Source organism: Sminthopsis crassicaudata, chromosome 6, assembly GCF_048593235.1.
Source record: "Sminthopsis crassicaudata isolate SCR6 chromosome 6, ASM4859323v1, whole genome shotgun sequence".
Classification (NCBI taxonomy): domain Eukaryota; kingdom Metazoa; phylum Chordata; class Mammalia; order Dasyuromorphia; family Dasyuridae; genus Sminthopsis; species Sminthopsis crassicaudata.
Genome location: NC_133622.1, coordinates 29,159,100 through 29,184,294, shown reverse-complemented (window position 1 = coordinate 29,184,294; position 25,195 = coordinate 29,159,100). Strand labels below are relative to the sequence as shown.

At 36.4% G+C, this 25,195-nt stretch overlaps 1 protein-coding gene across 1 annotated transcript; it reads left to right on the top strand.

The window, feature by feature from the left end:
• The first annotated feature begins 8,415 nt into the window (after positions 1-8,415).
• Positions 8,416-22,698, top strand: TLR10 (toll like receptor 10). Its single transcript, XM_074273415.1, has 2 exons — positions 8,416-8,628; positions 20,166-22,698. Exon 2 carries the CDS (start codon positions 20,223-20,225, stop codon positions 22,611-22,613), a length of 2,391 nt encoding a protein of 796 aa, XP_074129516.1. The 5' UTR covers positions 8,416-8,628; positions 20,166-20,222; the 3' UTR covers positions 22,614-22,698.
• The last annotated feature ends 2,497 nt before the right edge of the window (positions 22,699-25,195 follow it).

The window sequence follows — 25,195 nt, the reverse complement described above, 5'->3', positions numbered from 1 at the left end:
AGGAACACTGGGACATGAGTGTAAACTGCACTTTTGTTTTTCTTCCCAGATTATTTTTACCTTCTGAATCCAATTCTTCCTGTGCAATACTATAACATATTTAACATGTATAAGACTGCCTGCCATCTAGGGAAGGAGGTAGAGGGGAGGAGGGGAAAATTTGGAACAGAAGGGAGTAAAAGGGATAATGTTGTAAAAAAAAAAATTACCAGTGCATATGTTCTGTCAATAAAAAAAGGTATAATTTTAAAAAAAGAAAAATCCACTCAAGAAAGTGATTAGAGCATTTTGAATTTTCCTGCCTACTTGAAGCTTTGTTAAAAGAGAGCTTGGAACATTCCTGTGTAAATATTAAGTTTCCTTAGAGGAGTCAAAAAGACTGCCATATGCTGCAGTGGATAATGCGCTGAGTTTGGAATGTGAGTCTTTATGAGTTCAAATCTAGCCTCTGACATTGACTAGCTGTGTGATCCTGGGCAAGTCACTTAACTCTGCCATCTGTATTTGAGTCATTAAAAACAACCTAACTATATACAAAGCCTTCCTTCTGAATATCATTCTGACCAGATGGATAAGTTAAATGTCTTTTCAAAGTCTTTACCCTATATTTTGGATTTTATTTCCGCAATTTCATTTTTTCCCTCCAATCTCTCCAATTGAAAACAAATAGTAGCAAAATTTTGAGAAACAGAATGGTCTATTCAAAATGGCATGCATGACGTTTGAAGCTATTCTCCTGTCAACTATATAACCTTTTTTAAAAAAATAAAATCTTTAGATAATCTGTACTTGGTTAATTTTGAATCAATTCCTATCTTGATCTCTTGTGTTTTTGTTTGCAAAATTAATGAGACTTTTGATGCAAAATAAGCTTTTCATAGTCTGATATCTACACTATTTTTAAAAATTGCTAACTAGAAAATGATCAACAGCATGAACATTTCCATACACAAAGAAAGCCATGTGTTTATTGGAAATTCCTTAAGCTTTCTTCTGTATATTTTTAGATGCCTCATTGAGATTCTTTTTTTTTCTCTTTGTATTAGTGTCAATTTTTTTCCTAATTATTATCCTCCCCTCCCCAAAGCTTTCCTTTGTAAGAAACAGCCAAACAAAACAATATTTTCTTATGTTGATTGCATCTGAACATCAATCTCCTCCTGTACTTCCACAGCCCACCCAAAGGCAAAGGAATTCCTCCTCATCAGTCCTTTGTGGACAAAATTAGTTATGGCATCAATCAAAGTGCCTACGTTTTTCAAAGTGTTTTCATTTGTAACATTGTAGTCATTGTAGAAATCATTCTTGCTCTTGCTGTGTTACTTCATTTAAGTCTTAGTGTAAATCCAATCTGGTCACAGTGTATCCTCTTTTAAATGAGTTACAATAGATCGTCAATATTTTATACAACATTCTTGCATCAACATTCATTAGAAATGTTGCCCTAGTTCTCAAAACATCCCATTTCTTTTTGAGTGGTTCTAATTGTTAGGAACCTTTTCTTTACATTGAGCTGAAACTTGACTTTCTCTAGCTTTGATCCTTTACTCCTGGTGATGTCCTCCGAGACCAGGTCCAAGCCAAAGCAGTCTAATCTCTCTCTCCCATATTTTTGTTTTTGTTTCTTTTTTTCCCCCGGAAGTGTCTGATTCTTAATAATCCCATCTGAGGTTTTCTTAACCAAGATACTGAAGTGATTTGCCATTTCCTTTTCCAACTCATTTTACAGATGGGGAAACTGAGACAAATAGGGTTAAAGGGACTTGTCCAAGGTCACACTGCAGGGCAGTATCTAAAGTCAAATTTGAACTAGTGAAGATGAGTCTCCTTGACAATGTTTCAGTAACCCCCCTTTTTTCGAAAGGGGGTCCTTTCTCTCAACTTCTCTCTTAATTAAAAAATAAGAGAAAGAATAATCAAACAAAATGTATCTATAGAGAGGCCATATCCACAAATATTGGTCTCTTTTTGCATCTTGAGTCTATCACCTCTCTCAGCAAGGAGATGGATGTTGGGCTTCATCATTGGCCCTTGGGAGATGTGGTTGATTATTGATCAGAGTTCTTAAGCATTTAAGAAAAAAATTTTTATGTTGTTGTTCTTGTATAAAATGAACTAGCTTTCCAGTGCTAAAATTCCATGATTCTATATAATTTGTAAGGTGTAATTCCAATACATTTCAGGAGATGGCAGAAGAAACCAGATAACTTTTTGAGAAGAGTTCTTTGCTCTTTCAGATACTTGGACAACTCCAAAAAGAGAAACAGTGACTTTGATGGCGTTTTCATATTGAATCAAAACAAATGCATTGTCTATAAATAAGTAAGTCTCGAGGATCGTGAAGGACAAAAACAACAACAATCTGTGTAGATGGGACATGACCCATTTGGAATCTCCTCGTATTTCTTCATAATGGTTCCGGGAAGGAAAACTGGGCCTCTGCTGGTTTATTTACAACTATCATTTGGACCACAATAACCCCTCCCAGGGCCCGATCTCCTTCTTTCTCTCTCCTATACCTCATTCATCCCTTTAGCTCTTCAGCATCTTCTCTCTCTTTTTCTAAGGCCATGTCATAGTTTATGTTGCATCCTTAATTTTCTCACCATTTTATATTAATTGTTCATCTCCTTTTCTTTTTTTTTCTTTTCTCATTATTTTCCCCTCAGAATCCAACTCAATTTTTCTCTCCTTTTCCTTCTTCCTTTTCTTTTTGGATTCTTGTACATTTGTTGCTTCATCAGTCTCCTTTCCCCATGATTCTTTGCTCTTTTGTTTTTATTCCACTAGCTCTTCTCTCTTCCTTTCTTCCCTTCTCCCCTCTGCTCCTTCATAGTTTCCTTCTCTAAGAAGGTTTTGAGCTATTCAGAGAGTAAACAAGCATTAGTGATGATATAATGGATATAGCAGGATCTTCAGCAGAGATTATGTTGTGGAACAGCCAAAGACAAGACCAAGTTCAAGCCAACACAAGTGGGAAAGGAAGGAGGAGGAGAATCTAACAATATCTGATTGATGAGACCTTGTTTAGAGGAAACAGGTTTTGTTCCACTCCTCTTATGATTAAATATTTAATTAGTTTAACTAAAAGCTTGATTTGAATGCAAGTTAAAGGTGTGGACATATTTACTGAAACTCTTCAAATTAGTTAGATCTTTTTTTCCCCATCTCAATTGTTACCTATAGTCATGTATTTGTACTGGTCTTTACTTTCATATATTAGTGACTTTAAACAAATAAGTAAGGATTTTAAAGCTTCCCAGTCTTTCCTCTCTTAGCTTTAGTCAATACTTTTATAAATTGATGCAGAAAGTTAAGGCTGAAACTTAACATATGATTCAACCAATATTTAAAAATCACCTTTTTAAAAAAGAAAAGCTCTAAATTATAAATAATGATTATGCTTCATATCAAAAGAGAAACAAAAATTTGTTGATGATTCTTCTCTTTGGTGACTACTAAGTTATATGGGTATATGAGTATATATGTGGCACAATGTAACATATATACATATCATACTTATAGAGCATAATGTCAAATATTCAAAAGCATCTGTGACTTTATCATTATGGATATCCTTTCCAATCATTCAGCCATGTCTGCCCAGTCAGTAAGCTTCTTGTCTATCCATTGCTTCCCACAAATACAAATGGAGGGGATCTTTCAACTACCAAGAGACTATCCCTCCTTGATTTCTCTTGACATTACACGGATGCTGAGGGAGGCTCCAGGCTATCAGTTATCCCTTAATTGTAGAAGAGATGCATATCCAGATCTATATCTAAATAGATCTACTTTTATTTACAACACACACACACACACACACACACACACACACACACACACACACACACTTACACTGTTATCTCCAATGCTTGTGTAAAGCCTAAATCTATAGGGAGATTCAGTTCTGGCTGCCATCTTTTCCCAGCAATGTACTTTATGAATAAATATCGAGTACTTTAAGTGTAGGGTACATAATTCATGATGGGGGATGCAATGAATGTTAAAATAGGATCTCTCCCTTTGAAGGGCTTATATTACCCTTATTGAGAAAGTAAAATCTAAGTACCTGAGGATGCAATGACTCATCCTGGTGGTAGCTTTTCATTAACTTACTACCTCAGAGAGGAGCCTGAGACTCAGAAAAATTAAATGACTTGCCTAGTCATACAACGTGTCATTGACAGATATTTCTCACTTTAAATCCTATGCTCAATCCACAATGCCAGACAATCTTTTTAATGGTACAAGACAGCAATAAGTGCCAGGTGAGAGGAATAGACAATGACAGTGATATGAGAGTTCCTAAGAGGGACAGATGACTGTGGGTGAGGAGGTGGGCCAAAAAAGTAGACTTTATCTGACTTCTTAAGAACATAATGGAATTTTAAGACAATGTGTTAGTTGTTGGAGGGGACAGGTATACTAATTTGCTACTGCTAGAGCTTTGAATTGGCCTAATAGTTCTAGAAAATAATTGGGAATTATGTCAAAAAGGTGTTGACATCCTTTGGCCCAGTGATCCCACAAGTGGGTTTATATCTCCAAGAAAGTTACTGATTGCAAGAAAAAGCCCATATGAACAAAATTATGGATGCACTATTTATAATAGTAAAAAGCTGGAAATAAACTTCTAAATGATTTGGAAATGGTTAAACAAATGTCTGTAGAAAAGTTATTGCCTTAGAAAGAACAATGAATATGAAAAATTCAGAAAAACTTAGTAAGATCTGTATAAAGTAATTCAGAGTGATGAAAGCAAGACCAAAACAATATACACAATGATTATAACAGTGTAAATGAAGACAATACCAGAGGGCAACAAAAGAGATAAAATACAACGGATAAAGTTGAATCCAAATCATTTATATTAAATCACATTTCCTCCTACTTGTTTAAAAATAAACTCTAAGAGATAAAAGTGAAAATTAGCATGTATCGCCAATGACAAAGAAATTAAAGTAGCTATTTTGCCTAACAGTATAGCAGCAAATCTGACAATCTAACTGAAATAGATGAATATTGACAAAAATATAAATTGCCCAGATTAATAGCAGAGGAAATAAATTACTTTAATAGTCCCATTTTAGAAAAAGAAATTGAACAAACCATCAATGATCTCCCTAAGGAAAAAATCTCCAGGGCCACATGGATTCACAAGTGAATTCTACCAAATATTTTAAAAATAATTAATTCCAATACTATTACCTATTACCTATTTGGAAAAATAGGTAGAGAAGGAGTACTGTCATATTACTTCTATGACAAAAATATACCTAAACCAAGAAGAGCCAAAACAGAGAAAGAAAATTATAGACCAATCTTCCTAATAATTATTGATGCCAAAATATTAAATAAAATATTGGCAAAGAAATTATAGCAACTTATCAACAAGATAATACACTATGATCAAGTAGAATTTATACCAGGAATGCAGGTCTGGTTCAATATCAGGAAAACTATTACTATAATCAATCATATCAATAACAAAACCAACAAAAATCATATAACAATTTCAATAGATGCAGAAAAAGCTTTTGACAAAAGACAGCACCCATTCCTATTAAAAATATTAGAGAGAGTAGGGATAAATGGAGCTTTCCTTAAAATAATAAGCAATATCTATCTAAAACCAACAGGAAGCATAATTTGTAGTGGGGAGAAGCTGGAGGCATTCCCAGTAAGATCAAGAGCGAGACAAGGACGCCCATTATCACTACTATTATTCAACATTGTATTAGAAATGTTGGCTTTTGAAATTTAAAAAAAAAAATTAAAGGAATTAAGTAGGTAATAAGGTAATAGTTTTATTTCACTCTTTGTAAGTGATGTGATGATATACTTAGAGATTCCTAGAAAATCATCCAAAAACCTACTGGAAACAGTTAATAGCTTTAGCAAAGTTGCAGGACAATAAAATACTTGCAGGGGTCTACTGCCAAGACAAACCCAAGAACTATACAAACACAATTACAAAACATTTTTCACACAAATAAAGTCAAATCTAAACAATTGGGAACATATCGATTTCTCATGGGTAGGCCAAGCTAATATAATAAAAATAACAGTTCTGCCTAAATTGGTCTGCTTTTTCAGTGTCATACCAATCAAACTGCCAAAAAATATATAATAAAACTAGAAAAAATAATAACCAAACTCATCTGGAAGAACAAAAGATCAAGAACAGTAAGGGAATTACTGGGAAAAAAATTACAAAGGATGGTAGCTTAGCAGTGCCAGATCTAAAACTATATTCTAAAACAGCAGTCATCAAAACCATTCAGTACTAAGAAATAGAGTGTTAGATCAGAGGAATAGATTAGATACATATGACAGTAATTAGCACCATAACAATCCAGTTTTTGATAAACCCCTAAACTCTTGTTTTTGGGATAAGAACTCACTATTTGACAAAAATTGCTGGGGAAACTGGGAAATAATATGTCAAAAATTTAGCATAAACCTATACGTCACATTTCATATCAAAATAAGATCAGAATGGATACATGATTTGGGTATAAAGGGTGATACCATGAACAAATTAGGAGAACAGAGGATAATTTAACTATCAGATCTTTGGAGAATGGAGAAATTTATGACCAAAGAAGAAATAGAGAACATTAAGAAAGGCAAAATGGACAACTCTGATTACATTAAATTTAAAAAGGTTTTGCATAAACAAAACCAACAGAAATAAGATTAAAAGAGAAGTATAAAGCTGGTAAAAAAAAAAATTTACAGCCAGTGTTTCTGAAAAACTTCTTATTGCTAAAATATATAAAGCACTGTGTCAAATTTATAAGAATACAAGTCATTCCTCGATTGAAAATAAAGCCATCAGTAAGTCAAATGAAAAAATAACCTGTCACTATTGATTAGAAAAATGCAAATTTCTATAGACCAAAAAAAAAAAAAAAAAAATAGAAAAGAAAAATGCAAATTAAAACAACTCTGAAATGGTACCTCACACCTCTCAGATTGGCTAAGATGACAGGAAAAGACATATTGGAGGGAATGTGGGAAAATAGGGATACTGATACATTGTTGGTGGAATTGTGAACAAATCTAACCATTCTGGAGAACAATTTGGAACTATGCCCAAAGGGCTATCGAACTGTGCATACTCTTTGTCACAGAAGAGCCATTAATGAATCTGTATCCCAAGGAAATCATAAAGTAGGGAAAGGGACTCACATGTGCAAACAATGTTTGTGGGAATCCTTTTGGTAGTGTCAAAGAATTGGAAAATGAGTAGATGCCCGTTAATTGACTGAACAAGTTGTGGTATATGAAAGTAACGGGATACTATTGTTCTATAAAAAATAATGAACAAACTGATTTTTGAAAGGCTGGAAAGATTGATATGAACTGAAGCTGAGTGAAATGAGCAGAACAGGAATACATTGTTCATTGTAACAGCAAGAATGTGCAATCATGAAAGATGTGGTTCTTCTCAGTGGTTCAGTGATCCAAAGTAATCCCAAAAGACTTTGGACAGAAAAAGCCATCTGCATCCAGAAGAATAACTACGGAGACTGAATGTAAATCAACATATGCTAAGTTCACTTCTTTTCTCTGTTGGGTTTTTTTTTTTTTTTAATCTTTCCCATGGTTTTTTGCCTGTACTCTTGATTAATAAAGCAATATATATTTAAAAAAAAAATAAAATTGTCATGTATTTATTAGTCATAACTATTCTTACTTTTACTTAACTGTTTTCAGGAAATGCATTTTGTAGAACAATTTTGTTTGTTGGGATGTATCTGATATGTCACAACCAAAAGTATCAACAAGAAGGATAGAATGAAATTTGAATATTCCATTTGGAATTACACTATTTGGGTTTAGTAGATACAAAACAGGAGTGATTACATTCTGTAATCTGATCATTGTACTCAAATAGGAAAGACAAAATAGATGGTGGGCATAAAGGGAAGACAGTTATAACTTGTTGATCTCCCTTTCTCACTATTTTTTCTTACAAAATTTCTCATTTTCACCATCACTATTAAGCAAGAAAGAGTCTCTGAGGTATGAGACGGAGTATGATCTGCAATAGTTAAGTTGTAGCTAATACAGGAAACAGAATTCAAATCAGCTCCATCCACAAAACACCTACTTTGTGCTATCAATAGTGTTAGGCTAAAAATTATCATTTTAGTTGTGAGGAAATCAAAAGGGGAAGAATATGAACACTAGGAAGTAAATGTAAATGAAAAACCAAAAGTAAGCAAATGAACAAAAATAAAATCAACACCCAAAACAAATTAATTTAGGGGAGAAGGGCAATAATAATGGGGAAGGGGGTGGGGAGGAATGAAAGAAGATCACCATTTGGGATTAGCTTTAAAGGGGACTGTTGTTGTGCAGCCATTGCAATCATATCTGAGTCTCCATAATCCTCTTTGGGGCTTTCTTGGCAAAGATCCTGGAGTGATTAAACACTTCCTTTTTTAACTTGTTTTACAGATGAGGAACTGAGACAAACAGGGTTAAGTGGCTGGCCCTGGATCACAAAGCTAATAAGTGCCTGAGGTCAGATTTGAATTTGTCTTCTGATTCCAGTCCCAGCACTCTATCCATTTTATCACCCAGCTGCCTTTGAAAGAGCCCTAAAAAGGAGAGGTAAGGAGGGGGGCATTCTAGGCTGGGAAGACAACCTGAACAAAATCAGCAGTTTGGGAAGGTGGAATATTATATAGGACAATGCATGAGGCAAAGTCAGGAAAGATTACACATCTGGGGCCAGATTGTGAAAAGTTTAAATGTCAAACAATGGAGATTGCCCTTCTCTTAGAGGTAACAATTTCCAGAATAAAGGAGTAAAAGAGGGAATGCTGTGTGAGTAACAGTAAGCAGGTTAATAATTTACTTTTATATTCTGTAGCATCTTCAGGCATTTGGGAATAGGGAACTCGCCTCTTCGGGAACCAAGAAAGTTTTACTCTTTCCCTAAATTCCCTTCTAGTAACCGTCATAGTGTCATATTTTGTTCACTTTACCTGAGCATTTCCTGTGCCCTGATATTGCTCCAAATACAAAAAAAGCCAGGGGTTAGCTGGCAATACACAAACTTTTAGTTAGGGGAGAGAATCAAACCTCTGTCCGAATGTTAGCAATTTTTCTTATTTGGGATTCTGAGCTATTGCAATGATATTAATAATTTTTTGCTATAAACTCCATAAAAAGGCAGTAAAAGGGATCCAAGGACTATTATATTGCACCTAAGCCCAAAGTGTTGCTACAGGATGTAGTTGATTAAATCTCCAGTTGCTTATGAGAATGGAAAAGGTCAGAAGGAAGTCTGAGGGATGGGGCTTGGATGGGATTGTTTTCTCCTTTTTCCAGCAGTGTGGAAGGAGGAGAAAGGATTGAGTACTTTCCACAGTGCCATCCACATATAGAGGAGACATGAGACTCGTATTATTTGGTCTCAGAGGCCAGGACTGGGGACATTAGGGAAGAGTTTCAAAGAGATGATTTTAGTCTCAGTGTCAGAAAGATCTTCTTAACAATTGGAACTGTCCAAAAATAGAATATCCTGTCTTGAGAGTTTATAGTTTCCTCTTCATGTTGGTCTTCTCTCAGAGCTTGGAAGATCATTTCAAAGGCATGTTACACTAAGCATTATTTTTCCATATAAGTTGAATGAAATGGCCACCAAGATTCTTCCAATTCTGAGATTTTGTGAGTCTAAGATTTTAGGAAATGTTGAGGGAATGATTGAGTTTGGTGAGAAGGAGATGGGTATAAGAGGTGTTGGAGGAAGAATCAATTAGATTTACCCAACTAGTTGGATATGGGGGGAAGGATAGGGAAAATAAAAGCCTTTCATCTGGAGCTCCTTTTTCTTCCTTTCTCTACCTCTTAAAACCCATTGACATCAGCTTTTGTCATCCCCTTTTACTCCAATCTCTGCTGAAGAAGTAGCCCAATTTTTCTATTTGTGCTCTTGATCTTATTGCCGCCCATCTTTTCAGGTCGATTGCTTCCATAATGGTTTTCCCTTACTTTTAATCTCTTCCTATCTACTGACTTTTATCTTTATTGCCTGCAAACATGTATTGCTGGACTTTTAATCACGGCTCACTCACCTTAAATGTCCCCAAGGCTGTCATGAACTCCCTTCTCTTTTCACTCTATGACCTCATCAACTCCCATAAGTTCAATGATCATCTTTATACGGATGACTCCCAGAGCTGTGTCACCCTTAGTTTCTTTTCTGAGCTCCAACTGGTAATTTCAGACTAAAAGACCAATAAGCAAATTGAGTTTGCTTCAGTTTATTCAAACAAAGTTTCCAACTGAAACTCAATCTATCAAAACCAGAATTCAATATTTTCTCCTAAAACCTCCCCTTCTGAATCTCCTTATTTCTCTCAAAGACACCAGCATCCTTCTAATTGGGATAGGGGGATTAGTCACATTATGTATTTTTTTCTATGTGTATGTATTGTTTTCCCCATTGGAATAAATCTGCCCTGCCTGAAAGGGAAGGAGGGGACTTTATTGGGTGCCTCCTATGTGCCCGGCACTGGGTTTAGCGCTTTTCAAAGAAAATCTTATTTGAGAGCAGATGATTTCATTTTTGACATAAAGACAAAAGCCCTCAGTGTCTAGCCCTAGTATTGTTCCTTTAACTTTGTAAGCATTTACTAATAGGTTATTGATTAATTGTAAAAGGAAGAATAAGAACCAAAAAATAAAGATACACATTTTAGAAGCTTTTTATTTTCAAAACATATGCAGAGATAGTTTTCAACAGTCACCTTTGCAAAACCTTGTGTTTCAAATTTTTTTCTCCCTCCCTTCCCATCATCCCCTCCCCTAGATGACAAATAATCCAATATATGTTAAACATTGCAATTCTTCTATATGTATTTCCACAAGGTACATATTGTTTAAATAAAATTTTTCATGTTCCTAAGGAGTGATGAAAATAAAGAGCTTCACCATTGTAACGTGAGGGGAAGAGCTACTCAAACATGGGACAACTGCCTCAGAAAGTGGTGAGGTCCCCATCCCTGGAGATTATCTAAGTTGAGTCCGAATGATTAACAGTTAACAGTGTTATAGAGTCTTATTCATATTTTAGGTTGAGATGTATGATATAGCCTTTGATGTGCTTTTCAACTCTTAAAATTCTAGAGGTCTGAGTTCAGTCAAGAGAGGAGGGGAGCAGTAAAAGGTCATTTACTTGTCGGGGGAGACCAGAAAAAATATGGTATCTGGAGGGACATGAGTCAAACCTTATCCATGCATATAATGATGTCTTGGCCAGATGGGGTTAATCAGACAGAAAATTAGTAAAATAATTACACAGAATGGTTCTGCTTTTGCTTACGCCCAACTCTTTCAGTTTCTATTTTGCTGAGGAGATTAATTAATATAAACTATCCTTCCCTGACAGGGTAAAATAGGCTGACTTTAGTTGAGCTCAGAGAAGTCAAAGTGAGGTAAACGGCCATTTTTTGTGCTGACTAAATCATAAACCAATCAGTTGGTAAATGATTGAACAAAAACTGTTCTAGGGATGGTGTAGAGTAATTTTAAGAAACAATAAATAGGTGAAATTCTGAGAAACTTAGGAAAGAATGTAGAACAAACATAAACAATGACTAAATGTGAAGGAAAATAATGCTAAAAAAAAAAAAAAAAAAAGCATTAGAATTCAGATAAGGGAAATAACTAATCTTGATTCCAAGGGACTGATGATAAAATATTATTCCCTCTCTTCCAGTAGACAAGTGGTGGACTACAGATAGAGAATGGTGCATATACAGCAAACACGGTAGATGATAAAATACTTATTTCTTTTTGTTATAAGGAGGGAAGCTTTCTAGGATGGGGGTGTGTGTGTGTGTGTATGTCCAGCCATGTGCACAAATGTAAGGGAGAGGATTAGGAAGTAACAGTGATGTTAAAAACAACAACAACAGAAAGGAGTTTTTAAATTTTTTTTTTTTTAAATTCATGAGCTGACCTAAAATATACCTCTTTGATACCAAAGGCTGAATGTAATTATCCTCCTTCAAAGAACCAGTCCACAGCGAGTTGACTGTTACTATTCTTCTTTGTTCAGAGAATTTATTTTTCTTTTTTCTACACAGGAAGTCAGCATCTAATGTTACCTAAGTCAAATATTCAAATTCTGGACCCAAGAAACACATTTTCTTCTCCGGTTTGTGTTTCCTTCTTGTAATCCCTTTAAAATGTTGTTTTACTTAGAATGCCTAATCCTTTAACTTGGATAGGGTCCTTCCCACTTGGCCCCAAGCTCAGCCACCCCACTTAAAAACATTTACTAAAAGAGATAATAAAAATGAGGGCAATAATTCAATATGTGCATCCTATATAAAACTGTCCATGAGCAGTAGATGGCTCTCTCCCCCCCAAAGGGACAGGATTTCATCATAAATCTTGGCAGACTTTTGAATTGGAGCAAACTGGTTTTGTTTTCTCAAAGGCACCTGCTGCTTCTGTTGAGATAGTTGCAAACTTAAGGGTAAGAATTCTTCATTTTTCTTATTTATCTACTTCCAAGGTTCTTGCCCTGGGGTCCACAAAGTCCCAAGGGAGTTTTGGAAAAATTTCAAGGGGGCTGTGAAGTTGGTTGGGGGAAAATGATACTTTTATTTTTACTAACCTCTAAGTGAAATTGAGCATTTTCTTTAGTTATGAATGTAATCACAGTTGTTTTAAGCTCCCCCAGAAAGCTTGAGGGATCCATGGCACAAAAATAGATTAAGAAACCCTGCCATAGAGTAAAGATCTCGAACTGCTTAGGTCTTTCCAAAATGCATAATATTGGATCTACTCTAAGGGGGGGGGGGAAGAAAAGTCAGTTTTAAATAAGATTTTAGTGTTTATGAATTTTTTCTCATATTGATTCATGAGTAATAAACAAAAGTATTGCACTGAGGATTTTTTAAAGAATTCTGAATTGATATGTGCTTGAATTAGAAACTGTCTTGAATTTTTAAAAAATTAAAATTAAATAAAGATATTATATTGTTTTTAGATAATTAAGTCTGCGTTTAGGCACCCCTCAGTGGGAATTTTACCAGTATCCTTTCTTCTCTTTTTCTGCTCTCAATTCAAAATTATCAACATCTGTTTTTCTATCTATTATCGACATTCTTTCAATGCAGTTTTTTTGCAGTTTGGTGCTTATCTGTTGTCATTCACCTAATTAATTTATGTCTTTGTGCTGTGTTTTTTTAAAAGGGAAAAAACCCTGATAGTTTAAAAACTGATGACTTTAATCCTGCTAAATTTTAAATGTTATTTCTAAATTTTAAATCCATTGTAACAGGAAATTACCTTTACTATTGTAAAAGATTATTAATATTTAGCTGGGGGAGTCAGCTTCCTACCCAGTCTTTTTTCTTAGAAAACCATAAAGTACTTAAATTGTTTATAAGAAGTGTCTTCAGTACCTATTATTTTGGTTTATTTTTATTTATTTAAATCTATATATGTGATTTCATCTTGAAGGAAATTCCCAATAAGGAATCTCCTTCTCCAAATACACAATGACAATTCCTCTATAAATTATAGACTTAGACAGACCCCTGAGATATTAAGTGACTTATTTGTCCACGATCATTTATGTGAAAGGCAGGAGGCAAGGCCAGAGAGTCCAGTGATAGCTCTTCCTCCATTCTGCCATTCTGCTTCTAAGTTCATACCTATTAGTGATAGGGACAAGACCTGTGATGGGTACAGGAATTTCTAGTGAGGAAACACCCCCTGCCAATGCAAGTTGGTACCTTCTCTGTGATTTTTAAGAGTTGCCTAGAACTCTCCCGGGTTAAGTGACTTGCTGAGGGTTACAGTGTCAGAGGAGAACCTTAATCTAGGTCTCCCTCATTTTTGAGGTCAGTTCTCCATATTCTAGGGCAGCTGGGTGGTACCAAGTACCAAGGCTGGAAATCAGGTCTTCCTGACTCCAGCCTGGACAGTCATTTCATCCTGTTGCCCCAGTTTCCTCACTTATAAAATGAACTAGAAAAGGAAATGGCACACCACTCCAGTATCTTTGATGAGAAAAACCCAAATGGGATCAGGAAGAGTTTGCCATGAGTGAAAAACAAGTCTATATTATTCCTCAATCCAGATAAACATTTTTTCTCTAAATGTCACACTTCCAGATGGGCAAAGACCTTTGAAACCTACAGAATTCTATAAATTGTAATAAATGTTGATGGATAATGAGGTGATTCAGGCCAATTCCAATAGACTTGTGATGGAGAGAGCCATCTGCATTCAGAGAAAGAACTGTGGGGACTGAATGTGGATCACAATGTAGTTTTTTCTGCTTTTTTATTGTTTGCTTGCATTTTGTTTTCTTTCTCATTTTCTTCCTTTATGATCTGATTTTTCTTGTGCAGCATGATAAATGTGGAAATTTGTATAGAAAAAAATTAATGTTGATGGATAACCTAACATTTGATGCTTGATGTTTAGTATCTCTTGCTATAGTAAACAACAATAACAATATTCCCTATATAACATAGCATCCTGACACAGAATAAAGCATCTCTTATAATAAAGCAATGAAACTAATTCTGCCTAATGAGAGAAAATTTCAAAACAATCTATAAAGGAAAATAGCCAGTAAAGACTTTTAAGGCATTTAAGTATCACCAAAATACTCAATTTTTATTTTATTTTATTTTATTTTTTTATTTTATTTTATTTATTTTGTTTTATTTAGAATTTTTTTCCCACAGTATATATGCATGACATACTCAATTTTAAAAAAAATATCTGATGGGCAACCATAGAGGAATGAACCATTATTCCTAGAGTGGGAAAAAAAAAAAAACCACCTCCAAACCCAAACAACTCAAACTTTATCTTTTATTCCTTTTTCATACCTACCATTCAAGTCCAAAACATTATCTAAATTTCTAACCTTGACACCCACCACAATACCTTTTGCTTGTAATAAGCAATTAATAAATATTTCCTGAATGGCTTTGGATTGAATTAAAACCATTCTTCTGTCTTTTTTTGTATTCTGCTTTATAAATTTTTTTTCTGCACCCTACTGCCACAATAATCTTCTTAATATACTACTTTGATCGGGTTAATCCCTTCCCAAAGTTCAGACTACAAAAGCTCAGAATTTGTTTTTATAGAAATCGAGATATTCTTATACCTGAAACTCTTGAGACTGTGAGTCTAGGCTGGCTTGGGTGCTGCTGGGATATGTTTGCTAAATAATGGACACCTGAAAACCCGAGTCAGCAGAAGAATTAGTGGAGTTTGTTAACTATTAAGCAGCTGGTGAAGTAGTAGAGATTTTATCTGGTTTGGTGTATTTTTTTAATGAATGCCATCTCCTACCTGTTTCCTTGGCACAGGCCCCTTCTCCCAAGTCTGGAATTTACTCTATCCTCCTCTCTGCCTCTTATATCCCCTAACCTCCTCAAGACTTGGGTCAGGTGTCTCTAATTGAAATTTAATCCACTTCAATTCAACAGGGGGTTTTTTGTTTGTTTTTATTTCTGTTCTAGCTGTCAGTGCTTTCCCTCCCTCCTCAAACTACCTTGTATTTCCTTCTGTAATTCCGGAGAAACTGAGGCAAGATAGAGCTTAGAGAGTTTTTAATATTTTATTTGAGAGGGAGAGATTGTTGGGGGCCAAAACAGGATCCATGTTGACCCCAGCAGACTGAATGGGACTCGAGTCTCAAAGCATTCAGTAGCAATGAAGAATTCCAGAGATTTTTTTAAGACTCCAGCAATCAGGGAAACAAAGGCAGGGGTGGAGTGAGCAACCATCAGTGGGAATTTCCAGGAATGGACCATAAATCTGGTTCTTATGGGTTGGGGGTATAGAAGGACCATAAATCCCTACAAATTGGGAGTGAAGTAGGTGGTCAAGCTAGAGACAGGAGGTCTGGAAGGAGAGATAAAAGGTGCCTGCTAGGTATCTGAGATGAACCATCTGCTCCTATGGAATGCTAATGGTCAGGGCTCCCAGCCCTAATTTTATCAGTTCTAATGGTCAGGAAGGTGGGGGGGAAGGTTCAACCAGGGAGATTGAGGCAGAACAATTCAGGGAAACTGAGGCAGAACAATTTAGGGAAACTGAGGCTGGACAATTCAGGGGAACATCCTGGAAGAGGGAGTAATAAAGGAGGTAATTTTTACCTTTTTTAGAAATTACCTAAAATTTAGAAAGAAAGAAAGAAAGAAAGAAAGAAAGAAAGAAAGAAAGAAAGAAAGAAAGAAAGAAAGAAAGAAAGAAAGAAAGAAAGAAAGAAAGAAAGAAAGAAAGAAAGAAAGAAAGAAAAAGCTGCAATTCAAAATACCACAAATCATGACTCCCTAGATCTATTAGGATCTACAATCTATGGGAAGGGACTCTGTTTTTTGTCATTGTACCTCAGCACCTAACATCAAGCTTAGAACATAATGTACTTATGCTAAATTACATTTTTTTTTAAAAATTGCCTAAGTTCTGATTTAAGAACTGTGCATATAGGGAAACTCTCAGATGACTTTGGATTTTTTTCCTCTAAAAACTTTTTTTATTGTCCATGGCCACAGTTCATCCCTTCAGGGGAATAGAGCAATGGAAGAATATTTAAACCTAATATAAGCAATGGAAGAAGGAAGGTAACTGGTTAGAATTAGAGCATGAGAATCCAGGAGCCAAATTCCTCTTATCTCCCTCTTTCAGAAAGCTGAAGGAATAGAACAGCTCTTCCAGCTGGAATGAATAAGACTGTATTTTTTTTTCCTTTATGTTCCAGGAGCTTGTAGGTGGAACAGTTGACACTCCTTTGTTATAAATTGATTCTTTCTTTAAAAAAAAGAAAAAAGAAAAAAGAAAAGAAAAGAAAAAGAAAAAGAAAAATGATGAAGCTCTTTAACAATGAACTATTGGTGAAAAAAAAATAATAATAAAATGAAGAACAAAGATTGAGGACCCAGACTGAGTTGAGGCTGGTCTCTGAGGAAGCTACACTGGGGAAATTCCATACTTGTACCCAGAAGGCATTGTGAAGTCACTTTAGTTCATGGCAAATTCTTGTGTCTTTTATTTATACTTTTACTCTGTCTTTGCAGCCTGTTAACTGTACATCATCTGTTCTAAAGAGTAGATCTTTGCTGTTTGTTCTCCTTACCCCGAGTTCAGCTTTGAAAATCCCTCTTATCTCCTTTTCCTTTTCCCTTTCCAGCCTCACCCCATTATTTGAGGGGTCTGTGAGACTCATTTGCATTTTTCTTTGATTATATGATCCTCTGCCCTTGTTAGATCTTTTTTCATTCTTAAGCTTTTCCCCACCTTGTTCATCTGAATTCAGGGAAGAGCTAACTAAGAAGCCCCTTTTCATGGGATCCTGTAGATTTTGAGCTTGAAAAGTCACACAGTCCAGCCCTCGAATTTTCTGGCCTTAGAGATTGCAAAATCTTGCTAATGTATGTGTTCCTTTGCCAAGCTTTAATGTTGGATTCGGAATCAGGAAATTTAAGTGATCCCAGAGCTAGTGATGTCAAGAGCAGGATTTGAAGGAAGCCATATCCTCTGACTAGAAACCAAGGGGACTTTCTTGTGATCAATTGAAGTAAGTGCTTTTACTGTCCATGCTACTTTGGAATCCATCATGACTGAATCCTCATTCTCTGAAATCTGCTTTTCTTTTTGAACTTGGAGCATGGGATCACCTCCACCTTTTGGATGAACGTTGGGAAATCAGTTTCTTTAAAGTCTAACGAGGTGAATGTGTCTATGTCCAACATCTCCATTGGCCATCAGGGGTCCATGATGAATTTAACTTTTTTCAAGAGATCTTCACTGCCAGTTGCTTTGCCACCACCATTCAATAAGCTCTCCTTCTTTGAAGTTCATGCCTTCTGATGATTACAATCCTTGTCCCTACCATCTATTGATCTTTATAAGTCCTTCAATGCTTTAGCAATGGGTATATGGTCTTTCCTTCCCATCCTTGAGCACTTCACACTGAAGACTCTTTCTCCCCCGGCCTCTCAGATCCTAGAGCTTTGCTTCAATTCTCAGCTAAATGATGGAAGTGGATTTCTTCAACATAGAGAAGAGCTAATCCAATTCCAATTGATTAATGATGGACAGAACCAGCTACATCCAGAAAAGGAACACTGGGAAATGAATGTAAACTGTTATTTTTACCTTCGGAATCAAATTCCTCCGGTGCAACAAAAAATTCGGTTCTACACACATATATTGTATCTAGAATATACTGTAATATATTTAACATGTATAAGACTGCTTGCCATCTGGGGGAGGGGGTTGGGGGAGGAAGGGAAAAAAATCCGAATAGAAGTAAGTGCAAGGGATAATGTTGTAAAAATTACCCATGCATATGTACTGTCAAAAAAATGTTATAATTATAAAATAAAATAAAAATTAAAAAAAAAATTCTCAGCTAAAACCCTATTTTCTACAAGAAGCCTTTTTTCAATTCTCATTAATGACAGTGCCTTCTTTCTGTTATCCTGTCTATAGATTGTTTATTAGGGGTTATTTGCATGTCATTTTCTCCATTAGATTCTGAGCTCCTTGAGAGGAAGGACTTTCATTTTTCTTTGTATTCCCATAGCTTGGACCATCTTTTACCTTTCTTCATATCCCCAGTGCTGAGCCAGTGCCTGGTATGCAGTAAGTGCTTAATAAATGTTTATTGACTGAATGACTCCTCAACTCCTAAAACTTTTATGTCTACTTTAATTCTGCCATCCACCAAAATGATCACATGTCAAACTTTGCAACCGACAAGATATTGAATTCTGAAAAATCTTTGACCATAATCTCTCATTTAAAAAAAAAAAAAAAAAAATTTCTTCCTTGGTACCATATTTCCTGAACCTCTCTTTACCTTCCTCATTACCTCCATTGACCCTGATAATTCCTACCCTGAGATTTATCCTGACCATCTGCTATCTCTATCACTGTTCCTGAACAGTAGAGCAGGGAATATCTCATTGGGTCTGGAGAGCAGTCTTACTGGGAGATTAAGTTTAGACAGTGGTCTGGAAGGAGAGTCTAGGCTGGGAGAGTGAGTTGAGACGGCAGTCTGGAAGGATAACTTAGAGACGACTGGACCATGACAATTTGGCGCCCACAACGTGGGGCAAAGACTTTTGCTTATCCTGACAAGGACTTATTCTGAGCCCTTCAAAGGAGCTAGCCCGGACCCTTACAATATCTGAGGAATAATACCTCTTGCTTGTCTGATCCATTGCAATTGCATTGTAATTATCCTGCACAATGTCTGATACATAGTAAGTGCTTCATGAATGCTAGCTGACTTCAGTAGGACTTTCACTGCTTCATGACAGTGCTTTCATTCATCCCTTATTTCTTCCTTACAGATTTTCCTACAGTCTCCAATATTTTTTTAATATAACTGCCTCCAACTCCATCCCTAACTCCTTATACTCTCAGCAAATCTGGTCTCTTACTTTACCAAGAATAATAAAGTTATCCAGTGGGAGCCCTTTCATTTCTTTTCCTCCTCCCCTTAAAACCTCCATCTTCCTTCCAGCCTTAAAGATTGCAAAAGTCTGCTAAAAATCAGGGCTTCCGTCTAGCTATCTGGTTCCCTTGATCTGGTAGGGCCCTTCAGCATGATTTAATGTTAGGACTTGGAATCGGGAAGATCTATTCATATTCTCACACCATACCACTAATTTTGTGACCACAGATAAATTAATCACCCTTTAACTAGACAGCCAATTAGCATTATTCAGCATTTACCATATGCCAGACAGTGCTAAGAGCTGTGGGAGTCCTGCTTCCAATGATCCTTTAGTACTTTCTTCCTTTTAGGAAAAAGCTATCATCTACACTAGCTTCAGAGTCTATCACTCAGCCTTGGAGGCTCTGCCTTCTTCCTTCTCCCTCTTGACATCCAAGGCTTAATTCAAACTTACCTCAAACACTAACTTTTGGAGGAGCCTTCCCCATCTCTCCTTGCCCCCAGTCAAATGAGTCTTCTTCTCTAAGATCACTTGTTTTGTGCTCTGTATGCATCTTGGGTGAATTTATTTACACATCTCCCCCATTAATATTATTGTTCTTTGAGATCTCACTCTTGTGTTTTATCTTTCTTTCTCTGAGACTTAATTAACCAAATGACCAGATAATGTTATAAATTATTTTTCTAGGCTTTGATGCATCCTCATCCGTGACTTGGAAGAACCAGCGAAAGTGATCGGAAAGCGATGGGAATCATCAGAAACATTTACATTCTGTATAGTATTGATCTGTCTGTGCTATGTGGTGCTCTGCTGCTGCCTGGAGCAAAGGAATTAACTACTAACTGTTCTCAAGACTATTTTAAAAATGTTCTTACGGGTATGTCACCAAAAGCTACCACAATGGATCTGTCCAACAAATTCCCATGTCAGCCTCAGAACCTGGACTTCAGTCCTTTCCCTAAGCTCAAAGTTTTGATTCTTTCTCATAACAGAATTCAACACCTGGATATGGACATCTTCCAATTCAACAAGGAGTTAGAATACTTAGATTTATCTTACAATAGCCTGAGGAACATTTCTTGTTATTCTCTTCTTTCCCTCAAGCATTTTGATCTTTCTTTTAATGACTTCGACAACATTCCCATCTGTCAGGAGTTTGGCAGTATGTCCCAACTGGAATTTTTAGGATTGAGTGGAGCCCAGATCCGAAAACCAGATTTGCAGAAAGTGGCTCATTTGCACCTCAGCACTTTCTTCCTGGGCTTAAACCATCTCTCTTATTATGAAGAAGGCAGCTTGCCCATCTTAAACACTGAGAGACTTCACATAGTCCTTCCAGAGAATGCTGATTATAGATTTATTTTGTGCGATGGAATCCACACTTCAAAAATCTTGGAAATGGGAAATGTCAGTAGGGATCAATTTACAAGCCATGGAAGTCAGAAGAATCCTCTTTTAGAGAGCCCAAAATATTCTAAAACTTCTCATCTGTTACTCAGTAATGTACACGTACCATGGCAGGAGTTTGTCGAAATAATGCAATTTGTTTGGCACTCGTCAGTTCAACAATTACAAGTACAGAATTTGACCATTGGAGCCCAAAGTGATTTAAAATCCAGATTATTTGACTATTCGAGTACCTCAATGAAAGCTCTAAAGGTAGAACATGTGATTGTTAGGACATATTCCTTCCAACAGGATATAGTCTACTTGTTCTTTACCAAAATGGACATTGCAAACTTGACAATATCAGATGGAAGGATGCCCCATGTGGTTTTTCCTAAGTATCCCACCAAATTTCAGCACCTGAATTTTGCCAACAATGCCTTGACAGATGAATTATTTCTAAACACTCTTCAGCTGCCATACCTGAAAACTTTCATTTTGCAAAGGAATAAATTAGAAACACTTTCCACGGTGAGTTCTTTTTCTACCAAAACATCCTTGGTACACTTAGATCTAAGCCAGAATCTACTGCAGTATGCTGATGGAAAAGATTGCTACTGGCCAGAAACACTCACTACCATGAATTTGTCATCCAATAAATTTACTGACTCTGTTTTCCAATGCATACCAAAGAGCATCCAAGTCCTTGATCTGCATAATAATGACATCAGAACTATCCCCAGAGAAATTGAGAATCTGAAAGCTTTATGGGAACTGAATATAGCCTCCAATTCTCTAACAGATCTTCCTGGGTGTGAGAATTTCCAACGACTTTCTGTGCTGAATATCGAAATGAATTCCATTATTAGTCCATCTCTTGATTTCTTCCAGACTTGTCAGGAAATGCAATCATTAAAAGCAGGAGGCAACCCATTCAGATGCGCCTGTGACTTGAGAAACTTCATCAACCTAGAAAAAAAATCTCAGGGCTTGATGATTGGATGGCCGGATGCTTATACCTGTGAATTTCCTCTAGAATTAAAGGGAATTCCATTAGAGAATGTTGATCTGCCAGAATTATCCTGTAACACTCCTCTACTGATTGCAGTCATTCTGATAGTCGGGTTAATTTGGACAGTTATCATAGCGGTGCTCTGTATCCGTTTGGATTTGCTCTGGTACCTGAGGATGATAGTTCAGTGGACTCAGGCCCAGCACAGAAATAGGAATGTGCCCTTAGAAGAACTCAAAAGAACGATCCAATTTCATGCTTTCATTTCATACAATGAGGGGGATTCCCACTGGGTAAAGAATGAGCTGATACCAAATCTAGAGAAAGAAGATAATTCCATATTACTTTGTCTCCATGAGAGACACTTCATTCCTGGCAAGAGTATTGTTGAAAATATTATAAACTGCATCGAGAAAAGCTACAAATCTATCTTTGTTTTGTCCTCTAACTTTGTACAGAGTGAATGGTGCCATTATGAACTTTACTTTGCTCACCACAAACTATTTCATGAAGGTTCTAATAATTTAATTCTCATATTGCTGGAACCAATCCCCCAGTACATCATTCCTACCAGATATCATAAGCTAAAATCTCTCATGGCACAAAGAACTTATTTGGAATGGCCCAAGGAGAAGAATAAACATGGACTTTTCTGGGCTAACCTTAGGACTGCCATAAGCATTAATTTGTCAGAATCGGAAAAGATGAACAAATCGCAGACGATTTCAGAGTTATAGGAAGAGCCACGGACATCATCATGAAAGATAATGCACTGAATTTCATTTTTATGCATTTCCCTTCAATAAATCGTTGTGTATTCGATGAACAGTTATTAATACACTTAGCACTAAGTGCTATGATATGCACAAAAGTAGTTCATGAATTTGCAGTGTAGTCCATCATGGCTGTATGTCTATAAATTCCAGTTACTGCAGAAGCTGAGGCTGGCTGCTCACTTAAGCTTGGAAATTCTAAGTTGCAGGTGGCTATGCTAATTGGGTGCCCACACTAAGTTTGGCATTAAATATAGTGGTTGGAATTGGGCGAGTGTGGGAGAATGAATGATACAAAGGTAAGTAACAGAAGAGGTCAAAACTTCCAAGTTGATCAATATTGAAATTAGGCTGCTGTCTGCTAAGTGGTTTGTCAGGGGTCACTCAGCTTCCAGCTTGGGAAGTATGGGGAGACCCAGTCTTTGAAATAATAATAAGAAGAAGTAAGGAGGAGGAAGAAAGAGGAAAAAAAGAATGAAGAGGAGGAGGAAGGGGATGAAGAAGAAAAGGAAGAAGAGGAGGAGGAAAAGGAAGATGAGGAAGAGCAGGAGGAGGAGGAGCAGGAGGAGGAAGAGTAGAAGGAGGAAGAGGAGGAGGAGGAGAAGGAGAAGAAGGAGGAGAAGAAGAAGAAGAAGAAGAAGAAGAAGAAGAAGAAGAAGAAGAAGAAGAAGAAGAAGAAGAAGAAGAAGAAGAAGAAGAAGAAGAAGAAAAAGAAGAAGAAGAAGAAGAAGAAGAAGAAGAAAAAGAAGAAGAAGAAGAAGAAGAAGAAGAAGAAGAAGAAGAAGAAGAAGAAGAAGAAGAAGAAGAAGAAGAAGAAGAAGAAGAAGAAGAAGAAGAAGAAGGAAGAGGAGAAGGATGAGAATAAGGAGGAGGACAAGGAGGAGAATAAGGAGGAGGACAAGGAGGAGAAGCAGGAGGAGGAAAAATCTAAATAATGAATAAAAGTATGTGAAACAATTGGATGATAATTAAGTACAAAACTGCATAGTTTGGACTCTTAGATTCTATAGCAATAGAATCACAGAGCTAGAATAGGAAGGGGCCTCAAAAACCATCCCATTAAATTCCTTTATTTTTTAGATGAGGAAACCAAGACCCAGATAGTTTAAGTGACTTGTCCAAATACTCATTGAATGGAAGGACCACTCGTTTGGAGTAATGGAAGAAAGTTTCATAAAAATGATAAGAGTTCAGTACCAGCCTTGAAGAAAGAGCAAGCAGAACTTTAATCTATTATATCATAGACTGCTATCTGAAATGAACTAGGAAGGAAAATTGATATCTAATGAGAAGTAACTATTGGATTTCTATAAGTCACAGATTCCTGAATGATCATGATTATTTTTGTTAATAAATTAATCCACATGTCAATGCAGTAGGAATCTTGCTAATCCATTTGGATCTGCTGTACATCATTTAAATCCTTCCTTTTGAATTTATTTACATTTTTAACCCACATTCCCCAGGATTTTGTAAGTTAGTTACCTTTTGAGGTAGCTAACCTACCTTTAGTATCATTAAGATAAAAATACCTTCTATAACCTAAAAAGGATATTCCCAAATTCTTGAATTCTGAGATATGATCATCATAAGTGATGGTCTGTTAATCAAGCTCTGGACTCACATCATCCAGGTTCGGTTTTGACGATGTCTTATTCACAATACTGTGGTTCATTTGGTCCTTTGAGGGCAGCTCTGGAAGCATCTGAACTTGATCCATGTCTAGCTCAAATTCAGGAATATTTAATTTCCCTGCAAACAATGAGGCAACAAAGATAGTAACATAGAAAGGTTGTGAAAAGCCAAAGTAGAAATGAGGAAGGAATATGCTGCAAGCATGGATTTCAGCCTGTGTAAAGTCCGACGGGGATAGGATGTCGTGTGGTTAAGTAGAAGTTCTCTGGTGCCACAGGACAAAAGGATCAAAGCACACCTCTTAATTCATTCTGTGTGATTGTAGGTGAGTCAATTAACCTCCTGGGTCTCAGTTTCCTTATCCATAAAATGAGCTGATTGACTATATAGGTGCCTGAGGTGCCCTTTAGCTCTGGTTTTATAATCCCATCTGAAGTAAAAAAAACAGAGGAGGCATTAATATCCTGGCCCATCGTGTAAGGGAACACTCCTTCTCAGGTAAGTGTGGGTTTCTTTCTCCTCCTGCCCAGATAGTCATTTAGTCCCTGAAGAATAAACTCATACACTGATAGGTGAATCTCAGGAGTTTGAAAGGAATTGAAGACCACCTCACTGAAGAGCAGTATGGTAGGGATTGTGTGTTGTTGGGCTTTTTGTTGCCTCTAATCTCTTTTTCTCTGGAGCTTTGGCTTGTTCCTTTATTCCAATAGCTGCAACCCGTTTTTCGACTTTTCTCCTTCAGCTGGCAATCCTGCAGCCATCAGCATCCTCCTCCTCTGTCTCCTCATCAACAAACATTTACCGACTACTCACTATATACCAGGCATTGTGCTATGGGCTGTTGACTACAAAGAAAGGCAGAAATAATCCTGCCATAAAGACATGCAACTGTGTACACACAAACAAGATAT

Bases quoted from the DNA above. Each gene is read 5' to 3' on its own strand.
- TLR10 (XM_074273415.1), top strand. From the start codon at position 20,223: ATGGGAATCATCAGAAACATTTACATTCTGTATAGTATTGATCTGTCT.